This window comes from Bemisia tabaci, chromosome 7 (genome assembly GCF_918797505.1).
Source record: "Bemisia tabaci chromosome 7, PGI_BMITA_v3".
Lineage (NCBI taxonomy): Eukaryota > Metazoa > Arthropoda > Insecta > Hemiptera > Aleyrodidae > Bemisia > Bemisia tabaci.
The window spans coordinates 30,017,047-30,043,953 of record NC_092799.1 but is presented as its reverse complement, the minus strand read 5'-3'; the positions used below and the strand labels follow the sequence as shown (position 1 = coordinate 30,043,953).

The following is a 26,907-nucleotide window of genomic DNA, read 5'->3' as shown; positions in this document are numbered from 1 at the left end:
TTCGAGTTCAAAAGTTCAAATTTCCCTAAATATTAATATTTTGCCGAGAAAAGTTTGGCAACGTTCGTAGTCTTCGTTTCACTTCACTCTTGGCGTCCATTATTTAATTTGATTTGAATTTGATGTACTCTTGTTAGAGCCGCTAGATTTTCTGCTCGTATACCGTGTCTTGCAGCTTCACATCCGCGTCCTGCGGTTTTTATCCTTATTAGTGGGGTTTGAGCAGATCTATGAGAGGAGCATTTTTTCCTCTTTGAAGGTTGGACGGGGGGGGGGGATTAGCAATAATTAGAGGAGCTATTACAATAAATTTTTCTGTCCGTCGCACTGAATCAAGTCCGAAAACAATTGAAATATTACGTAGAGAGGAGAAGAATAAACAAGAATCAATGACTGGGAACTTAATGAATGTTGGAAAGAGCTTACTATTGGAATTTTTCGGCATGTTCATGGTACTCTGCGTGAACTTTTGAGGAATTAACAAATCAGCAGGTCAGAATTGGACGTCCAATTCTTGCCCTGATTGTGGTCTATCGGTGCGTTCAAGAACCCCGTTGGCTTTCGGGCGAAAGGAAGAAATTTCGAGTTCAGTGAAGGCGATGACTTCCCTCGACAACCCCAACCACGTTTTCTCACGGAAGATGAAAAAGTTCGAAACAACCAGACCAATCTCTCCGTCTCAGCATTATTCCCTATTATGCTTTCTCTTGAAAACTCCTCCGAAGAAAGTGAATAAACAGCTGTCTAATCTGAATTCAGCGCTCTGCAGTTCGGAGGCGTAGACAATGGTAGCGAGCAGACAAGCTCTCAATGTTTTCTCTCTCTCTATCCCTCTCTTTTTAAATATCTGTGACACCAATTGTTTCCTGTAGCGTAAAAAAAGGGAAGGAACTTCATCAGCCTCGTTATGTCACACTCGCGCTAAGCTCTTGTCTTCACTTGCGCGCACGATCTTGCCGTTACATCACGGCGCGGCGTACGGCTAATCGATTGTTCGATAACGTAAACCAATTTTGTAATATTTTCAGTATTTACACCCCGGTTATTGTGTGGTAAGTAGAGGTGAACGAGGACTTAATCCTGAAAATTACTAATCGTAAAATAGTAATCGAATTCGCAACGAACGATTCGTGTCCAGCTACTAAATCGAAGGAATGATGAAAAAAAAGTTTGTTCTCCGATTTCCAAACCGACAAACTCTCGTACCCAGAGTGAGAAATTAGTTGAATGATTGTTAGTAGAGATCAGAACTAAGAGATACGAGAACTGACAGAGACATCGCACATGAAGCGAAAACAGCGACCCTACTTAACGTTTGAATACTCATCGTTCCCCTCACGAAAGAACGTAACTGCATTCCAATGCTGCCAAATTTCCCCTCGTACATTCCATTTTGTTCTAAGAGAATCTGGGGCATTCCTAACCGAAAAATTTCCCTGATTTTTCTTCTCCGATCTCATGAAAAAAAAAATCTGTAAGTTTTGAGAAAAAAGTTGCTCAGTTAACATTCTTGTAAAAACTTTAATTCTTTGAGTCAATTTGGCAACCTTGGTATGGAGTTATGTTCCTTAGCGCGAGAAGCGACGTACTGTAATCCAATAGTTTGCAGTTTGTCCACGGTCGAGTCACCGATCTTCAATTGGGTGACGAAAACGTCGCAAAATTCAACTGTAAATCACACGACATCTGATGTGGATTTGATTATTTCGCGGGACTCGATCAATTCCAGTGATCAGTCAATCGAGTTTAATCAACGACGACGAGTGTCTAACTGTGCACAATTGGTTTACGAATGGGTGCCTCGATATGCTCAACACGTTCGACAGGACTTGGATGACGTGCAGACATGTTCACACACAACACGGAAACATAGTCGAGTGTGATAGATGGATGGATGAGTGCACTGAACTTATGTTTCATGCTTCCGCAGAGTTTGGCAATACACGCAGATCGACATCACAAGTTCGAATGGACTAAAATTGATCAAATCAAAGCTTCTAATTTCAAATTGTGGTGCTACAAATGGCTCTCGGCATCATTGGGTTGCTTTTTTTATTAATTTTCTTCTTTGGCTCAGCACCACTTTCAAGAAAGGGAAGGTATCAGAGCTTCTAATTCCAAATTGTGGGGCTACAAATGGCTCTCGGCATCATTGGGTTGCTTTTTTTATTAATTTTCTTCTTTGGCTCAGCACCACTTTCAAGAAAGGGAAGGTCTGTTGTACAACATACATACTTTCTTGACGATGCCAGGGTCATGAGTAGGGGCACTTGTATGAACAGATTACAAAAATCAGGGTGTACTCACGATAAAATAATAGCCTACACAATTCTGCAGTTATACTTGATATCAATCGTATTTTACCTGAAACAAAAGAAAGAACAAGAAAATTAACATCTTCGTGAGGGAAGGTCATTATGTAATTGACAAATTACGAAACGTGCTCTGAACTAGTATTCATTTTGCCAGAAAAGTAATTTGACTGTAAATAATTTTAATCGCTGATAATATGTTCTGCCTGAATTTTATAAGATAGGCAAAAGCGGTTCCACTGAAGTGGCATTAGTGGTATCCGCATACGAACCCAAAAACGCCTGTAGGCCGTCGCAGACTCAACCCCCAATAGAAGGGTCGCTCCTACTCGGACCCCCTGGCAGTCCCGCGGCTCGCAACGCCCTGCTCCCTCATGTGGTCCATATGGAACTGTTGAATCCCCGAAAGTAAAAGCTTCCACCCGTCGCCAAGAGGCCAGTGGAGGGTCTCTTGTCTCTAGATGTTGTTCACCAATCAAGGTCATTCGAAAACGACGTAAGACTCGACGCGCCGTGCCGGGCGGGTAACGTAACCGGCCGGCGGCGGGCGCGTCGATCGAGTTCACTGTCGCGTCCGGCCGGTCGGGGGAGGCGTGGCGCGGGGCGGCGCCCTCGATTTGAAAATAAATCGTTAATTTTCGTTGACCGAGCCTTGACACATATGAGAGCGGGTTGATGAATTGCATTTTTCCCGGGAGTTGGCACTCGCCGACGATCGGTTTCGATGCATCGATTCTTCATCGTACGACTGCGGCGGCGGCGGCGGTTGTACATCGTCACGTGATAAGCGCCGGCTTATCCTATTAAAAATTGAACTTTAATCCGCGCGAAGCTCCCCGGCTTAGTCTAGACGAGAGATTTATGTTAACGAGGAGACTTCGCGCGAGCAGCGACTCCGGCTGCGGGGCGTGCTTCGTGTCTTTCGTCCCCTACCTGAACGCAGTGCGGATGAGTCGAGCCACGAAGAAACACCGCGAAAGAGAGCACGAGATCCGTGACCGGAGGGCTGATTATTGAAATTGATAGACAAAGCTATAGACAAAAACGCCATAGGGAGTATGAAACGATCCGATTGGTTAAAATGAGTGGTTCTCTTAGACTAAGGGGGAAAAATGATGGGGTTTAAGGAGTGGCGGGGCGGGGTTCTCTCTTGGGTTGCCGTTAGTGGATTACCCCTGCATGCTATGTCTATCGCAACCACCCGCTTTCACCAATGGGATCACTCCATATACACGGCAAAAAATAGGGTAGTCGACACAACCAGCGGCTGGTTAAAAATGCGCCAGCCACCGTGCGGTAGTTACGATAACTACCGCGGTGGAGGTCACAAATAACCCGGAAGTTACATCAACATCCATGCGAGTTAACTAATAATCACGGGTGTCGTTTCAAGCCATAGCTTCAGATGAGCTTTAGTCATAGCTCCGAAAGAGCTTCCGGGGATGAAAGGGGGGGGGGGGCTAAAACTTGAAGAAATCTACAAATACGCCCTGAAATTGACTGGAATTGATTTTTTAAAAAAAACTACACCATAAAATGCAGGTGGAGGATCCGCTCTTCCCCTCCCCCGCAAATAAGGCACCTGCTAATAAAAAGTAAAGGGACCGAAACGAGAGAGGCCACTGAGCAGACACAATAAGAAGAAAACGGACGAACAAAGGGCGCTGAGAGCGCCGAGGATGCCAACATGCTGCCTTCCATCGCACATAACAATGTAGAGCAAATATTTCGCGCGCAAATGCTAAGCAATGGTGCGATCTAAAGATAGCGGAGCTTTTCCGACGAAAGGGAGCGAGGGAATCGAAATGATTCGAGAGCCAGAGCGACTGAGGGAGACATCTGAGTTAGGAGGAGGGGAGACGTGGATCGGTTACATTACTGTTGAATACTTTCTCCCCTTCGCGATCTCGGAGCCGACTTGCCCTTTCAAAAAATAAACGATGGATACAGAAAAAGCTGAACGAGGGTAGAGAAACAAATAAATTCGACCAAAATAAACACCTCAAACTAATTTTCATTTTGGGAAATCCTGCTTTTTGACTGCTGAATCCTGATTTCATAATTTTTCCCAATCCTGATTTTTTGGGGGAGAAAATGATATAACTTCACAAAAATAACTCAATAAAAAGATCCGATCGGACGGTCGACTTTTCTCAAATCCTGATTTTACGACCGACTTTTCCTCAAATCCTGATGAAATCGGGATTAAATCCTAATCGACCTCAAATCCTGATAGAATCGGGAAAATCCTGATGCTCGACACCCTGTATAAAGAGTTAGTTTTGGGGGATTTTCAGAAGAAAGCACACGGGGCTTCGGGGCCCGGCCCCGATCGTGCTGCTTCAGTGTATGTTGTTTCTTTCCTTCATTTCGTCTTCTTCTTCTTCTGTAATGTTTACGTTCGACCACGAGCCAGTCGTTGCGACGGGGCACGTAGAAAAGTGGTATGCGACCGATTTTCTCTGCATGTCGATCCAGACAGACGTTCCACAGAACGACGTGTAGAATTTCTGTCCAGCCGTCTGGCGCAATATTGAACACAGCGACGAAACAATGCGTCTCGTTCATACACGTCACTGTTTCAATTTCGTCTCGCTGACTTGGGCAACGATGGACCGGGCTAGAGACGCAGATATTATGAGAAAATAGAATAATTCACTTCATCGGGACAAGACATAGTTCAAAAACCTGAAAACTGCAAAAACACTCACCATCATTTGTATCAAAATTTTTGAGGGGTGAAAGAAATGACACCGGTGACAGCCCTATTTTCCAAATTAGTTGGAGAGGAATCAGGGGCGGTCTGGCTAGGGATGCTAAGAAGCTTCAGCACCCCAGAATTTCTAACAAGTGACACAGGGGCTCCAGCAGGACTCCTATAAAGGCCCCCAAAATTTGAAAACCCATATAAAGGAAGACTTGAGGCTCGTTGGGGGGGGGGGGGCACCCCAGAGGAGGGTCCCCGCAAAGATATCAGCACCCTTAAAATTTCCGAGGCAGATCAACACTGGAGAGGAAATGTTTAAGACCGGGGACATATTACACCATACTTCGTGTAGCATAATTGTTACAGCCTTCCTTTTTTTTATCCGCAGGTCTTGTCTAGTGCTAATATGAATTCAACTTTTAAACGTGAAATTCAACGTGATAAAAACCGAGCTTGTGCGCAAGTTAATCGATCGAACAAGAGCCTTCGATCCCGCGAGAGAAAGGATACTGCGCAAATTGAAACATTCTCAATCATTCCACGGTGTGGCGAGGAGCAGAGAGCGGTTCAAGAAATCCACTCCGAGCTGAAATACTTGAATTATGAACGACGTCGATTTCGTCTTTTTAAACATTTAAAGCGCGATGAGTCGGAGCGACTAGTACCATTTAAAACCTGAGAGCATCTCCGCTCGCAGTTCTGGCGAAACGGTGCTGCTGCGCTGGGAAAAAGGGAGACCTCTCATACTGCCGTGCTAAGGAAGAACGCCGTATGAACATTCGAGAGTTGCCAAATTTCCCTTGATAAAACATGTATTTATGACAACATTCATGCATATTTTTCCTTGAAATTTGCAGATAATTCAGACTAAATTGCGCACAAAATCGTCTGAAAATTTCGGAAAAAAATATTCATTATTTTCCCAGTAAATTCAATTTTTATCGAAGGAAACTTGGCAACCTCTACAGACTCATACGGCATTCTTCCTTAGCACGGCAGAATAGTATTCCGCTCCGACGAAATACTCATCGTGAACCCGTGAAAATTTCTTCTTCGTCTTCGTCGTTTGCAAGCAAATAAATTTCACAAGTGAAAATCAGTCGGAGAAATGGGACTCTCCGTAACAAGTCTTACAACGATCTTCCATTCACTAACGTCCCTCGAGCAAATGCACTGACACAAAGATTCATTACAACCATGAGAACCGTTCTGTTCTTTCAGCAGTTTCTCATTTCGCTAAGAAAAAAAAAAATAAATAAATAAAAAAAGACCCTTTACGTAGAAAAAGTCGTGAGCGAGACCAAGTAAAAATTGCAGTTGCGAAAAATAAAGCTTTTTTTTCTTATCGTGATGGAATTTCAGCGATAGCCATCACCGGAAAAATTGAACTACGACGAGGGAAATTCCGTCGCTGCCTACAAATAAAATTTCAATAAAATATAAATATATTTTAACAAACATAAATATAAATTATATTTAAATAATAAATAATACAATTTTACTTGATAAGCCGCTTTACAGCGCAATGAAACATTGCTAAGGAGACAACTTGACTTCCTTCTTTACGAGCAATCTGATTTTTCTTACTCACGACTTCGGAAGCCGTTACGTAAGCATGTACTCCTACGGTCAATTAAGCTTATTTATTTCAAGAGGTGAAGAGAGGGGTTAAAAGTTATTCTCAAGTTGCAAAACAAATAAAAAAAAACTTGAGAGAAGATATCTCGGCACTTGAAGAAAGTAACTAGAGGGGGAGGGGGGGAGGGGACTTCCCACCCGGTACAAACTTACTGCACGTAAAGGACTACGTCACGGTTCTTCTCGCTCGAACACCGACTTAACAAAGTCAAACGCACAAACGATAGAGGCCCAACAATTCGGAACCATCCATCATAGTTAGAACCGAGATTGAAGAGACCCGGCTCACGGTGGATCGAGTCAATTAGAGAGGTTGGACACGAACATTTTTGACTAAAACTGCACATTTGTATGTTTAGTTCATCACATTTCAAACTTTAAGGGGTGTTTCTAAAAGAAAAATTTCACGAGGAAACCAATAAAACCACTTTTAGAACCTCAGAATTTAGTATAAACGGAGTTAAAAGCGTTTAAGTTTTGGTCCGACCTCTTCTATAGACTCGATCCACTGTGCGGCTGCGGGATGGTGCGTTTAATTAGCGTCCACGACTTGGTCTGTTAGCGCCATTAACCCCCCCCCCCCCCCTTGATGCAACGTGTGCCGCAAACATGCAAGAACTATTCGAGCGGGTAACGGAAACGTGATTAAACTACGGTTCCATTGGCTGCTAACTTGGAGCTCCTCGCCGGATGCTGGCTTCGCCGCGCCGCGGTCTCGCGAAAATTTCTCCCGTTAGTGATTCGCTCGAGGAATGGTTGAGCTTGCGAGGCCGCAGAAACGCCTGCGGTGAACCCACTTCTGCGAATTCGATCCGTACATTTTCCGTACTTCCGTGCCGACCTTCCAAAATCCGTGCTGTTTCAGTGCATCTTTTTCACTGATAAATTCCACAGGATTCTAAAAAATGTAATTTCCTGACATTTCCCTGATTTCTCCGACACACATTGGTGAAATTCCCTAATAATTGAAGGTATACTAGATGGTTAAAAATACATAGTTAGAGAAAGTCTTTGGGCAAAATTTGTTGTTCGGAACGTCAAACTAGTTCTAGAAAGCAAATAAAGATGGCTTGACAATTTTTCTCTGACAAATTCCAGGATTTTCCTAAATTTTTAAAATTTCCTCACATTTCCCGGTATTCCCTGACTTTGGCAACCTTGATCCTAGCAATTCCGAGTCGTAGGAACACAGGGTGTCTACGAAAACAGGCAGGACAAAAATCAGTACTTTTACGGTGCTTTTTCAGTATATTTCCAAGAAATTCAGTACCTCCTTAACAGAAAAATCCAGTACTTTTCCAGTAGGTACCTTCATGTGACGAAATTCGAAAAATTTCAAAAATTTGAATTCTCGCTCAAATCGCGACAAAAATGACAAAAATTCCGAGCCTTCTAGCAGAATTTCCGCGTTTTTTCAGTACTTCCGCGGACCGTCCTTAAAAAATCAGTACTATTTTCGGACTTTCCGGACTTGCAGACACCCTGCTGACTGTGGCAACCTTGATCCTAGCAATTCCGAGTTCTAGGAACACTATTTCCCTGACATTTTCGTCTTTTTCCCTGACATGTACAGGTTTTTCCTAAATTTTAAAAATTCCCTGACATTTCCCGGTATTCCCTGACTTTAACAACCTTGATCCTGGGAATTCTGAGTCCTAGGAAGACAAGGATTCTAGGCATTCCCTGAGTGAATTCCGGGGCCGGGCGAGCTTTTCGGGCCTGCGAGAGCGCGGATCTCCAACTCGTTATCGGGGCCGGAATCGGGAGCGGGGCCCCGGCCGCGGCCTCGGCAAGTGGGCCCCGTCACGTAGCGGGCCCATCGCGAACCGGCTCCGAGAGAAAACCAGAACATCGGGCGCTGCGCCGTTAACGGGATCTCCCGCTGCCCGCCGAGCCCGCTGCCAATTCCAGAATCTCCCGAGCTTCCAAACTTCCCACCTTCTTCTCTGATGCCAAATTTTGGAACTGGTATCCACTACGGAACGGCATTTAGCCGTTGCGGCAGCTGTACCGTAGATACTTAAGAAACACTTTGATATTTAGTCGGTAAAATTACGTACACTACAAGCAATAAATGTTTTCTTTCTTTTTTCGAACACGGGTGAAGCGTTTGCTTCTTTCTTGAATGCCTCAACTTGATTTCAGCGTCGCCTGTTGTAACAATGAAATTGACTGATATCGATTTTAATTTAGACATCGTCAATTTTCGAAAAAGTGCGTTGAATGTTTATTTGTGTTACAACGTTGCCAGTCCTCGATTTCGCCAAAAGAGAAAAAAAAGAAAGAAAGAAAAGAGGATATCTAGGCAAGATTAGTGGAGTTCCCCTCGAGGATGTCAAAATAATTTGTGTCAATGTTGTGTCAGGATAATTTGTAAAGTCATATCCTACACTATAACATGCTAAGGAAGAACGCCGTATGAGCATTCGAATGTTGCCAAATTTCCTATCGGATTATTTTCATTTTTGAAGACAGTTATGAATAGTTTCCCTTGAACTTTTCAGATATTTCAGATCAAATTACAAGTGAAATTCTCTGAAAAATTGGAAGGAAAAAACGCATAAATAATCCCAAACATTCGTGATTTGTCTAAGGAAACTTGAAAACGCCTAATGACTCACACGGCTATCTTCCTTAGCACGGCAGTACATCCATCTGGCACCACGCGGCGCGGCGGGTGTATATTCTGGAAGATCTGAAGACTGCGCCACGCCGCACGATGGAACGAGTCAATGAGAGAAGTCGGACAAAATTTTGAAACTTTAAAAGCTCGTTACTTCATCATTACGAAACATGGAGGTCTTAAGAGTGGACCTGTAGGTTTTCTCGTAAAAATTACTCCAGAAAGCACCCCTTAAACTTTAAATTTTCACGAAATTAACAACTAATTTTACTATTACAGTAAAAAAATCGTGTCCAACCTTTCCCATTGACTCACTGGAAGAAAAGTCGCTTGGATCTAGAGTCCAGACCCTTGGAAACATTGACAAGAAAAAATACTCTTGATTCAATCAGATTTAGGCTTAAATAAAAAAAAAATCCGCTCAGATTAGGAGGCTTGGTTCTTGATTTAAGCTTAAATCTGATTGAATCAAGAGTATTTTTTCTTGTCGATGTTTTTAAGAGTCTGGACTCAAGATCCAATGCGTTTTTTTTTTCCCCAGTGTGTCCGACATTTCCCAATGACTCGATCCACTGTGCGCTGGGCCGAACCGAACCGAACCAAAACCGAAGGGAGCATCGAGGCTCGGAGCGCGGCCGGAGCCGGGTCGGGCGAGTTGATCGGGACGTAATTACTCATCAAAATGTGCATCCTGACCTAATCCACCGTGCGTAATAGACGTTATTTGCTCACACCATTCAAGCAGACCCGGACCCCGCCCCGCCCCCGAGACCCGACCATTCAATAACCGTAGCGCACTGTGTCATGCTTATCGCCGCTAATAACCTCTTTCGCTCGGATCGAGTTCCTTCACCTTTCGCTCGATGTCCGTCCGTCCGTCCTCCGGTTCGCCACCCTTTGGGCCTTTGGCTTGCGGACAACCTGACAGCTCGGAATTACCCATTAGGACAAGAATATTTCCAGCCGACGGCTCCATTCATTGTATGACAATTATGGTCGGACGAAAGTTGTCGTGCAACGGATTATGATGAAAGGATTTAGTCTGATTGTCCCTCGATTTAATGGGAGAGACGAGGGCCTTTACGTATAAACGGTTTGTTTCTTCGCCTAAATCTTGTCTTTCTAGAAGAGTATCTTCCGTAAATCGATGGTTAAAGTGCGAGACCCCGTACATCCATTGCGCTGTTTCAAAATTTCTGCTCCAATTTTCTTTTTTTCGAGGAGAAACGAAACCAACTCTAAAGATTTGGACAGAAGATTTTCCTGACGAAGAATAAGAATCACAAAAGCTTTTAAGAAGGTATGCTGATTACTTTTCTAAGGAGAAGATAGAGAAGTCTGCTAAGTCGCGAACGGAGAAACGGTATTTGGCACTTCATCCATTGGTACCTTCTTCCCTGACGTTGGACGCCCTTTCTTCTCGGTTCTCCGGACTTTCATTTATCGTTACTGAGGACAAATTATACCCTTTCTGTGACCACTCTTCATGAAATTGCGTAAAATTTACCTCCTTGCCGTCAATGGATGACGCACAGTGGAACCAGCTAATAGAAAAGGTCTGAGACGAATTTTTTGGCTAAAATTTCAAATTTTGATGTCTTAAATAGTCACAAATTCAATTTCAAGGGGTGTTTCTGCAAGGAAATTCCACGAAAACCACAATAAAATCACTGTAGAACTTTTTTGTTTCATATTATCGAAAATAAAAGCTTTCAAAGTTTCCAGTTTTTTTTTCAACTTTTCCTATTGACTCAGTCCAGTGTGCAACGGGACGGCAATACGAATAAGATGATTTTCTGCGGACACTTTGAAACAACGCTTCCTGTTCAGGCTTATTTGAGAGAGGAGACAACAACACGTGGAAAGTGTGCCGAAGCCTCGCTTTCGGAAGATCATCATTTCTTTGACAACCTCTTTTTGTTTCGGTGCACGCGACGGTAATTAGAGTTTCGCTCCCCTCTACATTCCGCAGATGTCCCCGCCGCTCATACGTCGCGATGAACATTAAACCTTGCGCTCATTTAAGAGAAGAACAAAAAAAAGATCAGTGCAGATCACAGAAAATAAAGAATCATACACAGGCGTTGAGCTAGCTTGGAAAACTAAGCATAGCCGCGGCTGCGATATTTTAATTTTCTTGGAAAATGGACAATTTTTATTTATTTATTTATTTTTTTTTTAAACTAGACGAAAGTTCAACTCACTGGCACTAGTCTTCGAACTTGAAAGTCAGGACTGAGGATGACACTGAAGGTGTCAAAACGCGTCCCAAGTTTGAAGAACAGTGCAAGTGAGTTGAGCTTTCGTCTATTTTTTTTTTTAAATTAAAAAAAAAAACAAAATTATTTCGTTAACTTGTGAGGCACCAATTACGTGTGTTAAGATTTCAATTGATTGCTAAGACTTCTCATTTAATTTTCAATTTAAATTCTGCGTTAAGTATTAAGCTTTGCAAAGGATCAGAGAAAAGAAAAAAAGAGAGGGACCGTAAATTGGTTGGATATCTTTACAATCATACGAGAGTGAGAAGCGTCTGAATAATGGATGTGCCTTCAAGTTTTTCGAATTTTCACGATTTTTTGTGAAGCAGCAAGAAAACGCTCGGGAGAAGATTATTCGATTCATCAAACCTGCAGAATCTTCAGGCGCGTTGTGTGTTTTAAAGTCTTAGAACTCCGGAGCGGGGTATTTAGGTACGATAAAATATGCAAACGACGTTAAAACTTCGCTTTCCCCGCGTGAACGACTTAACTTCACGCTTTACCGTCGAGCAATTATTAGAAAAACAATTGGCGAGATTCAACTTGTGGGTTTACGGAACTTAAAAGTTTTCATTGAATACACCTGTTCTGCGTTAGTGCGGTTTGTTCCCTCAAGTTCATCTGCGGCGCGGCGTGAAAACCGCACCTGAAGTTAATTCAACAGATTTGACGACGTCTCATTTTTTCCTCTCCGCCCAAGAACTATTACACTTTCCAGTAGGAAGTCCGGAGCGCTGTAAAGACGAATAAGGAGTTCATTTAGGAAAAAAGATTAGTCCAAAAAGCGATTAGCTATGATGAAATGCTGCCATTGCGGAGGCTACACTCCCTTTGAATTAAAAGCCGTGACGCTAGTTTTAAGTGTTCCCTCAGCACCCACAGAAGCGATTCCGACGTAACAGGAGTCGGCTCGGCGACAATTCCGTTCTCAATATCTGTCCCTATCATTCCTAACTACTGCGGCCCTGCAGTTCCTCCGCAATCAACCGTAGAAATCAGACGCTGTGTAAGTGTCGTTTTATGAGAAATTTTACGACTTCGACCTTTCCACTTTACAGCGATAGCACTTTGCATAAATGGATTGGTTTAGCTCCGGATGTACCCCCCTCGGGAGTTCTTCTACTTTCCGACCGCAGATACCTCGCGGGGCTACTGCAGTCGTAACAGCTGTTACACATGTACAACGGCGAATCGTGAGCTCCTGTCCGGCAACTAGGAGTTACCCATGAACAATGGCAAGTTCGCTTAGGAATCAATCATTTTCAGTGATTTTGTACAGGGCTGCCAGGGAATTTGATACCAAAATTTCAAGACATTTCCCTGATTTCTCTAACACATTTTGGTGAATTTGTGCCAAATGGTTAATAAGCCATTATTAGGAATAGTTTTCAGACAAAATGTGTTGTTGGAAACGTCAAGCCCACTCCTTGAGATGGCTAAGCAAATCAGAACTTTACCACGAGGAGGCAATACCCTCCCTGTGAAGCTATCCTGGAAGAAGAAGTCATCGCTACTATTTAGACTTCGTTAAGCAGAAAGGAACCGAACCACATCAGCTGTTGCCAAATTTAATTGGGCAGTTTAATTTTATACACGAAAACGGTTGTGCGGATTTCAGTGAATTTTCTGCATAGTACGAGGCAAATTCCTTAAAATTTTTGAAGGAATCCGCATAAACGTTCTCTCGTAAAAAATTGAATTTTCCAGTTGTTGGCAATAGCTAATGTGGCTTCACTGAAAAAAAACTCCGGCCGTGGGAGCCGCAATTACGGGTTATAATTAGATATATCGTCCGTTCCGGGCTCAAAGGCCAAAAATTCCGGCTGCTGGAGGCGTAGCTTCGATTGCTCCGGGTTCGGAGGCCCTAGCAGCCGGAATTTTCGGTCTTTGAGCCCGGAACGGACGGTATGTCTATAATAGCCCATGATTGCGGCTCCCACGGCCGGAGTTTTTTTTTTTCAGGGTTGGTTCCTTTCTACTAAACGCGGTTCATTTCTCATCTCTAATAACGATTCCTCGTAGCGCGTCTTATTTTCCGGAGATTTCCCAACGAATTCGGCTACCGGTTACAGAAATTCATCGGGCACGAGCTCCCCATTGTTCGATTAAACAAGAGCACCGAGTGCCGACTCGGAATAACGCACAGCGCGCGCGCGCACCGGAGCGTTTTACAGTCGATTATCGCGAGGGCGCATTCCGATTCCGGACTTTTCCGTGCGTCAACGGCGACGAAATCTCCGTTTGCGACACCGCGTCTCCGGGTGTCGCACAATGGATCGAGTCAATTGGAGAGGTCGGACAAAATTTGGAAACTTTAAACGCTTACAACTCTGTTTATACACATTTATGAAGTTCTGAAAGTGGTTCCATCGGTTTCCTCGTTAAATTTCCTTCAAGAAGCACCACTTAAAATTTAAGATGTGACGAAATAAACAACAAAATTTGCAGTTTTAGTCAAAAATTTAATGTTCAACCTCTCTAATTGACTCGATCCACTGTGTGTCGCCCCGACTCCCGATTCACGTGACAAGAAACGGCGAGCATCGACCGCTAATAACCGATTCCCGATTCGCGGTGCCGATTTGCCTATCACTTTCTCCTCTCGTGACAGCAAGCAGTTTGCCATTTTCACTCCTTGGATTTCGGCCTATTGATACCTTCCATCATCTCAAACGCGAAGGAATGGACGGAATGGAGAATTTGCAAGGGTCTGAAATTTGATGAATTTCCTGTTTAAGTGGAATCCTCTGAGTGAACTGAACACGAAGATACCCTTGATTCATAAATTGAGCGATTGTTAGAGGAGATATGACAAAATAACCGATTCTGCTAAAATACATGTGTTTAAATGGGAAATGCCGCCAGATGACGTCACAAGGCGGCGCATTTTCTCACTTTTAAATCAATTTTTCTCCAATTTCCCATGTCAGAAAAAAATTATGAAAAATATTGCGAACTCAGCTCATTAGGCACTTTCAGATGAAGCAATAAAAAAATTGCGTGCAAATTCTCCATTGAGCAGCGGGCTGATTGTTGAAATCGATTGGCTAAGCTATAGACAAAAAGGATTTGAATATACCCTATTGGTGCAAGAGGATGGTTGCAATGGACAAAGGAGGTAGATAGTAGATTAACTAACGACAACTCACAAGAGACCCTTCAGTTAGTTCATCAATTACCGCCTTGGTCTATAAGAACCACCCACAGTAACAAATACAATCGCTCCATACTCATTATGTCCTCTTTGTCTATTGCTTTGTCTATAAATTTCAACAATCAGCCCGGAGAAAGGGACCAACTTCATTGACCTGCGCAGGAACAAAATGTCTACCACCGTTTATTTGCCTGAACACTGGGTAAAAAAAAGTCTCTTGGATCCAGAGCCCAGACTCTTAAAGATTTGACAAGAATATTTTTAGTATGAGAAAGAAAAGGATTTTAGCCAAGGTGTTATGGTTATCACTGCTATATAGAATATTTTTGATTCAACCGGATTATCGCTTGAGTCATAAGGAAATCCGCTTAAATTAAAAGGCTAGGCTTTCAATTCAAGTAAATATCCGATTGGATCTACAGTATTTTTTACTGTCCAATTTTTTGAAGTATTTACTTAGGATCCAAGAGATCGACTTGTTTTCCAGTGAACAACTACAAACCCGACAAGTCAAAGGGGAAAAAATACAGGGTGATTCAAAATTTTGGGTATGACGGGAGTCTTCTGTGTGTCTTAACTCTCAGTGCCTCTCCGCTGAGTTCGGTGCAAATGGCGTCAACGTAAGATTTACTTTCGCAAGTTTCCCGTTTCCCTAATTTTTCCAGATTTTTCAAACTTACATAAAAAGGAAAACTGATCGATACTACGTGAACTAAAACGTCGTCTGATTTAGTCGACGAAGATCTCTCGCTCACTTGACAAACACCAGCGCCCCCGACGGCATTGCGCTTGCTCACCGGTTGCGGCGATTTCCTCGGTTTCCACCGAAAACCGGGACTGCATTTCCCTCGTTGTTACTCTTCGGTCTTCCTCACCGCGATTGTTTTTCCTCTCCGCCACCGACCGGCAAATACTTTCTCTCGCTCCGACTTGGACCGGCGGCGATTTTGATTCGCCCAAGGTTTGATGGAGCGTGATTCCTGCGCATGCTCCGTGCCGCACCGCGCCCGCTTCCTGGCCGCGTTACGCGACGACCGACGAGAAGAGAAAAAGAGAGAGAAAGAGAGGTTCAACGAAATGTTCAGGAAGATGAAGAATGGAGCTGAGACGTTATCAGACGAATCATGAGGTCGGATGCAAATATGAATGTTCAACAGAAAATTCGACTGTGAATTGGACTACATTCTGCAATTAGGAACTACAATTTGTGGCTTAGTTCAGAAACAATATATGTACAATAAGCTCCCCTATACGTCTAAGTGTTTTAACAGATGAGCCAAAGATCGTAGTTTCTAGTTGCAAAATGTCGCCCGGTTGAAAGTGATAAAAGAAAAATTGAACACGAAGTTTATACGTACATGATCAAGGTACAATTTCAGCAAGCATGGTTGTGTAATCAACGGTTAACATTCTTACCTGAAACAGAAGAAAAAAACACAAGTTAAATACTGTTTTTTTACCTGAATTGATTGGTAACCTATGTATCGGTTAAAGAAAAAACCCGGGAGAAATCAAATATTTCACGAAGTTAAATCGGGGGGAGAAAACAGAAAAAGTTCAATCGTTGAAGTTCAGCAAGTGGAAACACGAGATTGCGTCGATCCGAAAACCGGAGTCAGTCTCAGAGAAACGAAGATGAAAAGTAGCATAATCTCGGGACAAGATTTCTGCGGGGGAGGTAGGTTGAAAAACTCAAGTTCTACTTGAAAAATTTGACCCAACGATCTCTCCGACGCACGGTGGATCGAGTTAGTAGGAGAGGTCGGACAAAAAACTTTAAAAGCTTACAACTCCGTTTATACACGATTTTGAAGTTCTAGAAGAAGTTTCATTGGTTTCCTCGTGAAATTTTCCTCTAGAAGCACCCCTTGAAATTTAAAATGTGACGGAATAAACATCACAATTTGCAGTTTCAGTCAAAAATTTAATGTCCGACCTCTCAGATTGACTCAATCCACAGTGCGACGTCTGTGGTTTGGTCGGGCGGAGCAAGGGGAGGGAAAGGAGCCCGAAGCCATTAATTAAAAGTTTCCTCTGGAAAAGCTTGCTGATAAATGATTAAAACCCAGATTAAAAAGGCCAAAACAAGAAAAAATGAAGCGCGAGCACCAAGAAATATTACTCTCGACTCATTCACCGGGCCGGATCGAAGCTTTGCTCCGGACACCGCGAGTTCAGCTCGGATAAATAATCGACCCACAACAAGTTACCCACTTCGGAACAGTTAACTTTCTTGGTAATCGCTCAGAGAGTGAGAGGGGGGGGGGGGAACAAAAAAAATCAAGTACAAAAAGTGATGATGAGATCATACAACTGGTCTGGTTTTTTTTTCATTTTGGGAAATCCTGATGAAATTCTGATTCTTCCTGATTTTTGACTGCTAGATCCTGATTTCATAATTTATCCAAATCCCGACCAAATCCTGATTTTCTGCGGAGAAAAATTAGGCGAATGTAACTTCACAAAAATAGCTCGATAAAAAAATCCGATCGGACGGCCAATTTTTCTCAAATCCTGTTTTGCGACCAATTTTTCCTTAAATCCTGACGGGGACGGATTCACCTACTTGCCGCCCATGGGCCGCCTATATTTTGCCGCCCCCTTCTTATTCGTTTTGAAACTCGATAAAAACCATCAAGTGAACGTGCCAGCGGGGGCGGGGTGCATAAGACGCATTTACTCGTGTTGGACACATTTTTTGGGAAAGCCCTGTCAACACTACTAGCCAAAGTTCACGGAACTGTGCGCGAAAGTTAAGTTTCGTAAACCTATCTCTGTGTGGACAAGGCCTTCCATGTTTGGCGCAAAGTGTGAAGTATTCAGACAGTCTTGTAAGCGCTATGCGTTTCACGCCGACCGCTGCTGACCGCACTGTGCAGTGTGCTTGGCGCAATGCGAGAAGTATTCATGTATTCTTGTAGGCGCTATCCGTTTCGCGGCGACCGCAATGACCGCACTGTGTTTGATGCAATGCGAGAAGTATTCATGCGGTCTTGTAGGCGCTAATATGTGTTACATGCCGATCGCCGCGCCAAGGGCTTCTTCTTTTCATCTCAAGTCCTCGTTATCATTTCTCTCTAAGTCGCGCCGTTCCAGGCCAAATGGTGTTTGGTTTCTCTCTTAACTCGACTAATTGAAGGTACTGTCTCTTGTATCTCTAAAAAACGACAAAATTAGAAATTACTATATTCTCAGTAGATGAGAAATGTTGTCGCTTTTTCTCGTTTGTAATTTTTTTTGTCTAAATCCGATTTTTTTTTTACTACACTCAAGAAAATTGCAAATTTTTGCTGCCCCTTAGACTTGCCACCATGGGCCGCGGCCCATGTGGCCACCCCCTTAATCCGGCCCTGAATCCTGATGAAATCGAGATTAAATCCTGATAAAATTGGGAAAATCCTGAGACTAGATACTCTGTAAACAGGACTTCATATTCAAACATTTCGATGTAACGATACTGCCAACCTTCGAAACGCAAATCAAAAAACTAAGATGCACGATTTCAAGTCTGGGAGGAAGCCGAAGATGACGCTAACGACAGAAACTGCTAAGAATGAACCTCATTTCAATATACAGCTTTTCAGCGAGAGAAGGGGGTAATGCTCGGCTCTTGATGCAACGGAACACAAAGAGAATAAAGGAACAAGAAAAAATCCTTTAAAAAATAAAGCGCTGTTTAAATCACGAGTAACAAGAGCGGGAGAATCTGCATAATGGATTAGACTGCATTATGCATTAATAATTTACAAAATGACCTGGATGAAAACCTAAGTCTCTCAAGAAGAGTGTGGGGGCACTTAGCTGGCCTTGCTGTTTAATTTTTAGGTTTAAAAATTCTGGCCGTTGAGCTCGGAGCAGTCTGAGCTACATGGCTTAGGCTTGATCTGGAACTTCCTCGGAACCTGCGGGCCCCTGGCTTTGGACGATATTTCTTCGGCAATGGAGCTGTTGCATGTGTGAGGAATTTGCGATTTAACCATTGGTTCTTGTGTAAAAGTCTGCGAGAAACACGATGATGCCACTGATTTTCTCTGAAATCACCTTTAAAGCTCAAAAAAAGCTCTCAAGTTGAAGCCAAAATGGAGGGGATATCCCACGCTATCCTGAGAGTCCACGTCCACATCAAGACAAACTCTCCATGCAAAGATAGGGAGCAAATACATTAGCAGTGATGCCGTGTTCTCAGTTTTAGAGTCCCCAAATAAAGTGGCAGCCCTGTCAATGTATTTGCTCCCTATCTTTGCATGGAGAGTTTGTCTCGATGTAGAGGTGGACTCTCAGGATAGCGTGGGATATCCCCGCCATTTTGGCCGCAACTTGAGAGCTTTTTTCGAGCTTGGGAGTTGGTTTCAGAGAAAACCAGTGGCACCATCGTGTTTCTCGCGAACTTTTACATGAGAATCACCAGTCAAATCGCAAATTCCTCACACATGCAACATGTTCATTTTGAGGATTGAACTGTTTAGTTAACGATGCGCAGTAGGGCACCTACGGAAAGGTTAAATTAATTCAGACAATTTTGAGAATCTCCAGCGACTGATCCTCTTAACCGGCGCCTCCTTGCGCATTTTAGTGGTTCCTTATTGCAAAATGTTGTCCCGTTCGGTTTTTTCTCGGCTTCCCGAAACCTGTCACCACGCAGGTCTCCGAACACGCCTCGAAAATGGCGGATCGACTTCGGGGCGGACCGGCGAGGACGGTTGATTGAGCGGCGCGGCCGGGCGGCCGACGGGACGACGAGCGACCATCACGAAAAACAGACATTAATTCTCGACGAATGAACGGAACCGACACGTTTTCTGCACAACTGGATTAATGAATCAGTTGACACGGATCGCTCGACGACCCGACCCAGAAGCCATCGAGTAGTGCGGCGGCTCCCGTTGTGCCAACTACCAGCCCGGTCGCTGCGCTATTTTTCATCCCTCCCCCTGTCTCTTGGCGTTCGAGTACTTCTCGGAGAACCGGACACAGCTCAGATTCGCAACACTGGAAAAAAAACACATTGGATCTAGAGTCCGGACTCTTAAAAACATCGACAAGAAAAAGTATTCTTGATTCAATCAGAATCTAGCTTAAATCAAGAACCAAGCCTCTTAATTTGAGCGGATTTCCTTTTGATTTAAGTTTAAATCTGATTGAATCAAGAATATTTTTTCTTGTCAATGTTTTCAAGAGTCTGGACTCTAGATCCAATGTGTTTTTTTTCCAGTGAAGTTATAGAGCGGATCGAGAATCAAGAACACGTTTTAAGGATGATTTTCCTGATATTTTAAATGGAATTTTCTTATTTTGGCGCGAATAAGCTGACCCCCTTTTCTTCATTTTAAAAATCGAACGATTTGATGAATTGAGTCATATGCCATAATTTCTCTATCTCCATCTTCAAATTCCCTAATTTTCTCTAAATTTTCCCTGATTAATTTTGCTTTCCCTGACTCCAAAATTTTTCGATTCCTTGACTTTCCCTGATCTGAAAACGCTGGCTTTTGCACAGAGAAAAAAACTTCGTGCGTGGGACCCGAGGTTGAGGTCATATGGATCTCTGAAGTTTTCGGATCACGTACCTAAAAATTTGAGGTACAGCTGCCGAAGTTCGGATCAGACATCGAGGCACTTCGGAATGTACCGGAGTACTTCGGATGTGTGACCCGAACCCTTCGGTATACATCAAAGTGCTTCAGATGTCTGACCCGAACTTCGGCAGCTGGACCTCAAGTTTTTAGATACGTGATCCGAAAACTTCAGAGATCCATATGACCTCAACTTCGGGTCCCACGCACGAAGTTTTTTTCTCCGTATGCTTGTCTTTCGATACAATTCCCTTGCTTTGAGACCAAATTATGGAAAAAGGCATGCAGTAGCTGGTTAAAAAAAGCTTAGCCTGAAAAATAACCAGCGAGGGTAAGCAAACGGAAGATCAGTGATATATTTTAGCGAGTAGTAGATGTGTCAGAAATTCCCTGACTTTTTCCACGAGTTCCTCGACTTTCCCTTACTATTCTCGGTCGTCGCAAATTGCCTGCCTTTCCCTGATTTTCCAGATCGCCAGCAACTCTACTGTTTCAACTAACATAATAGCTTCTTCTTCCCATTTGTTTTCTTCCTCTATTGCTTTATCTATCAATTTCAATCATCAGCTCGCTGAAAATAACGGAAAATATCCATCATACGGGGAAAACGCAGGTTAACACTCCTCCTCCCCCCCCCCCCGGTACATTCCTGCTACCAGACAGTCAGGAAAACTTTCTTCGGCAAGAGGAAAGGTGTGCGGCGCGGGACGAAAGAGGGGAAACGGAAGCAGACGGGGCTGCTCAACTCCTTCTTTCGCTCAATCACTCGTCGTAGAATAATTAATGTGCGTTGACCTGTCAATCGGTCGCACCGCGCCCTCACGCTTTCCACCCCTCTCAAAGCTCGAGAGGAAGCCGTGAGAGGGAGGGGGGAAGGAACAACTTTAATAAAATACCTGAAAGGATAAGGATAGAAACGGGAAATTAGCACGGGGAGCCGGGAGAAAAATGGATTGTTCTTTCCGAGACCGAGTGCCGACAATGGATTTCATTAGAATTGATATCGTTTTATTGTTATCGGGGCTATAGAAATGTTTAAGCCCCTTGCCTCACCTCGGCGAGCTTTTCAGGGTTGCGTGAAAATGATTTTTCCTTTCCGAGGCACCCTCCGCCCCGGCCCCTCCTCCGTCCGATATTGATTTGTTTGCCGGTAAGAATAGTAACAACGAAGAAGAGGCGAAGCGCGAGTTCCAGTGGCGTGGCGTGCTTTTCGATCCATCGATATTTCCCCGTTTGAAGCTATGGTAAATAATCGATTATTAAGGTGTTCGCTGCGAACACCCTCTTTATCGATCTTTTTCCATGGCTTTAAATGGCAGATCAATCGATATATCGCAAAGCACGGCGAAGCGCGAGTTCATTTCTTGCCATGTTTGTATAGGCCGCTTGCGTGCGTGGCCTGAATTAACTTTCGTTAGCTGCGTTGATGGCATGAAAAGATGTCCACGAGTATCGTTCGGAAGAACTGAAAGGTTTTAGTGAAATTCTTGATCAAAACAGCTCGGATTCTTTGCCTATTCCTGAGCTTCCTCGGAAACTTGAAACTGAGAGGGTACTCAATAACCCACCGAAAAAAAAGTGAAGTTAATTTCACATTCTGGATGTAAAAAAAGTGTGCGAGAACTCACAGAATGCTAAATTACCCGCCTCGGCAGTTAACTTTACATCTTGACATTGCTAAAGTAACTATACTGCAGCAGTTAATTCAGCATTTTGTAAGTTCTCGCACACTTTTTTTACATCCAAAATGTTAATCAACTTCAATTTTTTTCCAGTGTACGGAACGCACTTGTAGATGAGCAGGCCGGATCCGGCACACGATCCAAAATTTGAAAAAACTAAAGACTGTCGGGATTTTTGGAGACACTACAGTCGAAGATCTATAAAAATGTGTCCGAAAGGGGGAGGGGACAAAACAAAAAAATCAGGTCACTTGCTCGAACGACAAACCAGAGATGAAAACCATACGGTAAGCTCTACGCGAGGAGGGACGAACCCATGAACAGCGTAAGCATACTCAATGCACAGGTCTCGACGAAAATTTGACAATCCCGCACGCTACAATAAAGCAATTAGTGGAAATAGGTGAAAAAGTAGACTACATTTTGTGATTTGGAACTACAATTTCTGGCTAAGTTTAGGGACAACGAATGACCATTAGCTTTCCAATGCAAATGAGTGTTTTCACGGATGAGCCAGAAATTATAGTTCCGAATTGCAAATTGTAATCTAAATGTACATTTCATGAAAATAATACAGTGCATTCATCCGAGAACTTCTCAATCTTATGAGTTTCACAGGCCTTCGACAGAATCGAAAAGGATATAGAGAATTTTCCTCGTTTTGAGTAAAATTGTAAATAATATTATCAGTATAAGAGGAGGGTAAGGATAATATGACGAGGAGTTAGCCATAGTGCAATCCTCCGTCAGAGAACTGAGTATCTACGTGCGCGACTCCATGATTTAGGAAAGAGGCACCAGAAGTATCTAAGAATTGAACTTTGCGACGAGTCTTCAAAAGCTGAACGGATGTACTCCATTGGAAAACTGGCAGCTCCAAGGTAATTTATTGATTACATATTAGATAACGAGCGTGAAGCGGGATGGCCGAGTACGTCAGAGTGTTTAGGGGATGAAAATTAATTCGGCTGGCAGGCGAAGTCTCATCCTTGCGTAATCGATTCGCTGACCCCCCGTGAAGCAAATATCCATTCAATTCAAGTCCGGCCGACAGCTGCTGCCTACTGGCTCCATTGCATTGATCCGGTTATAAAAGGCGAATTAAATTCGTAATTGTGGCCACAGTGACCAGAATTAGACTAAGCCCACGCAAAACGGGACGAAAAATGAACGACGTTGCTGATGATGTCAATAAATTCAAGATAAGTTCGTTTGTGTGGGCCTCTGGCATTAAGATCATTCAAAGTTTAGTTAATTTCATTTCAAAGGGGGAAGTTTCTGATGACAGGAGTCGTTCTCTTAGTCGTTCTTCATGGAATTTCTTTCCATGGAGGTGACTCTTGGAAGTTTTACATTGTGAGTGTAGGAAGTTCAAAGAGATCTTTTACATAACTTCATTGAAGAAAATTAAGGCTTTCAAATATTTAAAAGGACGACTTTGGGAATAAATTCTTTCGAGAGACTTGTTACTACTAAAAAAAATGTCACGGGTTTTTCAAAAAAAGCTCATCAAAATAATAAAAAAATTTTTGGGGTACATCACGTTTTTGAAGGTGCAAATGCTAACAATTCCTTCTATCATAATTTAAACCATGATGGGATCCCCCTGACTAATAAAATCATTTCAGGAACGACTAAATACGGTCCATGAGAGGGGCAGAGAAATTGAGGATCTGAATTTCTGGAATTTCGAGTCACTGTCGCGTAATAAATGATTTTCTCACATTCCAGACTAGCAAAGAGACATTTATAAGAAACGCAACACGTGAAAATTCGTCACTACCTACATTCAATTATTACGCTGAACTGCGAATGATATAATATACATTTTCCCAACCATCCTGCAAGGACCCTACGAGACGATGTTCGTTGGGAGGACGTCGAATCTCCGAGGGTAAAAGTTTCCGCCATCCTGTCTGTGCTAACACCGTGCTTCTAATTGTCTCCATTTAGGGGTGTGCGTAATTGTGGCATCCCTCCGCGATTAGGTCCGAACGAAGGGCGTAATTATTTCAGCGCGGAGGAGCGGGGGTAATGGATCGTGAGGTCGGCCGCTAAATCCCTGCTCCCGAGTGAATTATAGATCGGCCAGAAGTGCCCCCGCTCTGTCGGGTTAATCCGTGAAAACTGGGCCTCGCCCCCGAACCCTCGATCAGCCCCCCCCCCTCCCCCCTCCCACGAGTCGATCCGACCTCGACCCTCGGCCACCGGTGCGAGCGTAAGATCGTCGATCGGGGCGAAGAGTTGCGTGCGCGAGAAAAGGATGACTATTAAAATTTGCAACAACAGGAAATACTCCCTGATAAAACAGGAAATTTCCTCATTCCGAAGAGTACTCTTAGTGCTTCAGAACGAAATCTGGATTGGAAATCTGGAAACGAATCTAAGAGAAATTTAGTAGTCGATCGGGACAAAGAGTTGCTTACCGAGAAAACTGCGAATATTACAATATGCAGCGACAGAAATTCCTCCTCGTAAAACAGGAAATTTCCTCGTTTTGGAGAGTACTCTTATCGTTTCAAAAAGAAATCTGGTGTCGCTTCAAAGGGATTCCCGGTGGATTCAGAGAGAATTTCTATCGCGGTAGGTAAATTTTAACAGGGACATTTTGTTAAAAGAGCGAGGCTATACACAGACGGTTTCCTCCCGAGATAATATGATTGGTTTGAGTCAAATAACACTTATCTCGATTGCGATTTTTCAAAATCTATTCTATTGTTTCTATACTATCGTACCCAGCAGCAGAGGCTCTTTAGGTACAGATTACAGCTCCGTTTTTTTTTTTTTTTAATTTCTTCTTTTATTCCCGCGCAGTTCAGTCCACAAGAAGGTCCCTCGACCTTACCATCGCAGCGCGGTGAAAAAAAACGAACAGGAAAATTCTAAGGGCAAAGAGGCAGAAGAGCGAATTTGTCTACCTGCCGGGGCTAATGAGTTTCGTACGTTTTCCTTCGACGAAGGGGATGCGGTGGGAGGGGGAGGCGCGCTAATTTTTATTTTTAATCCCCGCGCTCCCGCCGTCGCCGACTCACCCTGCTCACGCGACGAATCGTCCGGGTTTATTGGACGTTATCTTTTACGGTTCGCTGTTCTCCCCGCTAGGATGGCGAAGAACGTTGTCCGATCGTGCCGAGACTACCCATCGCGCTGGAGCAACGGGGTATTTCCGACGGAAATCTGGCAACGCGGGCAAGACTAAAAGCCACCCGTCCGGACGAGCCAAGGAGTGCGACGGAAAGGTGGAATAAAAACGACCTAACGAGACGCGAGCTCGCTCGTGCGCCAGTCGGTCACTCCCGAAGTTGTGCGCTCGGATTTTTTAGGCTTAAGGGATGGTGGCAATAGAATGGTGTAAAGAATATTAGAATATTCTAGTTCTCAGACTTTGAGGCAAGTCGTTGACGAAAGATTGGGATTTCTACTCACTTCCGCCTAATTTTACTACGGAAAAAGCTAGATCTTATTACCGAGTTGAAATATATTGTATTGATATTTTTAAATCAGCAAGTAACTCCTAAACGTCGGGGTAACGTGGATAGTAAAAATAAACTGAAGGCTCTTGGAGCCATGCGCAAAGAAATACATTTCGGATAATGAACGCATATTTCTCTAAGAGTTTCCTTAGTTCCCTGCACTGAAAAAAAAGTTCCGGGCTATTTTGACATATCGTCCGTTCCAGGCTCAGAGGCCGAAAGTTCCAGGTGCTGAAGCCGTAGCTTCGATTGCTCTGGGTGTCCGGAACTTTCGGCCTCTGAGCCTGGAACGTGGATGATATGTCTGTATGACCCGTGAGTAGGGCTTCCAAGGCCGGAGTTTTCTTTCAGTGTGAGGTTATCAGCCCTCTAATCGATTCCAGTGCTCCGCGAATTATCCAAATCTTCGACACCACGCTTTTTCGTTCCTCGATTATTCCCGGTTCTCTCAGACATTTATACGTTCCATAAACCAACACCACCCGGCCATCTCGCGGCGCGATCCCTCTCGAAGATCACCGTGAAACGATCGGACGATCCGACACCAAGCTGCGAAAGCAGACGACGAGTCTCCGAGACTTGTCACCGAGGTGACGATTCTTTTTGTCTCGGCCTATAAATTTTAATTACCTCTGCCCGGGGGCCCACGTAGCCAGTGAGGACTGTTCCTAAGAGCCGACCACGGTGAAAAACAGGGCACGGCGCGGCGCGACATCAACAACAAGCGCGGAGGGAAACCCGGGAGAAAAGAGGGTAGGAGATGGCTTGCTTCCGGATGCAAGTCTGACCGACCGCGTGACCCACTTCCGGGCGACCCCCGGTGGCTCTGTGCTCTGCGAGGCCGCCGCGTGCCCTCCGGCGGGCGGCGGGCGCTCCTGATGACTCCCAGACTCATTACTATACTCCTGTCAGCGGCGAGTCGCGAGCAAAGCCGTCTCATCAAGGGACCCACGGCAAACGTTAGTGTTAGAAACGGGCGTCGTTTTGGCACTGTTTCTTCAAAGGGAACCCGAGTCACATCGGCTCTTGCCAGATTTCACAACCACAGAATTTAGAAAATGTAATTCCCTAACATTTCCCTGATTCCCCTGACACATTTTGGTGGAATTCCCTGACAATCGAAGATGTGACGGATGGTTAAGAGGGCATAATTGAAAATAGTCCTCTGGCAAAATTTGTTGTTCGAAAGAGCAAATGAAGGCGATTTGACAAATTTTTCCTCACATTTTCGTCATTTTCTCTGGCATTTTCCGGGTTTCCCTGACTTTTATAATTCCCTGACGTTTCCCGGTTTTCCCTGACTGTGGCAACCCTGACTGACGTGAGGGCGTATCTCAATTTCTACGTGAGCCCTGCTCTTCATATAACCCCATGCTTTTCAGGGCTCACGTGAAAATAGAGATACGCCCCTACGTCAGAGGAGCGACGTTACGTCTCGACAAAAGCACTATTCAGGGTTGCCACAGAATCTGGAATGTTAAAAT

At 43.9% G+C, this 26,907-nt stretch overlaps 1 protein-coding gene across 13 annotated transcripts in view; it reads right to left on the bottom strand.

Annotated features, from left to right (window-relative positions):
* The window catches only part of LOC109041486 (pumilio homolog 1), a 376,227-nt gene that overhangs the window by 203,546 nt on the left and 145,774 nt on the right, over positions 1-26,907 (bottom strand). The window contains exon 11 of one of the 13 annotated variants that reach the window (XM_072302972.1): positions 2,335-2,364. The exons of 11 other annotated variants lie outside the window; for them this stretch is intronic. In XM_072302972.1, coding sequence (XP_072159073.1) covers positions 2,350-2,364 — 15 coding nt within the window. In that variant the 3' untranslated portion in view covers positions 2,335-2,349. Of the gene's footprint in view, positions 1-2,334; positions 2,365-16,042; positions 16,112-26,907 lie in introns of those variants that run through there. One more of the 13 variants, XM_072302967.1, reaches the window with a different exon arrangement.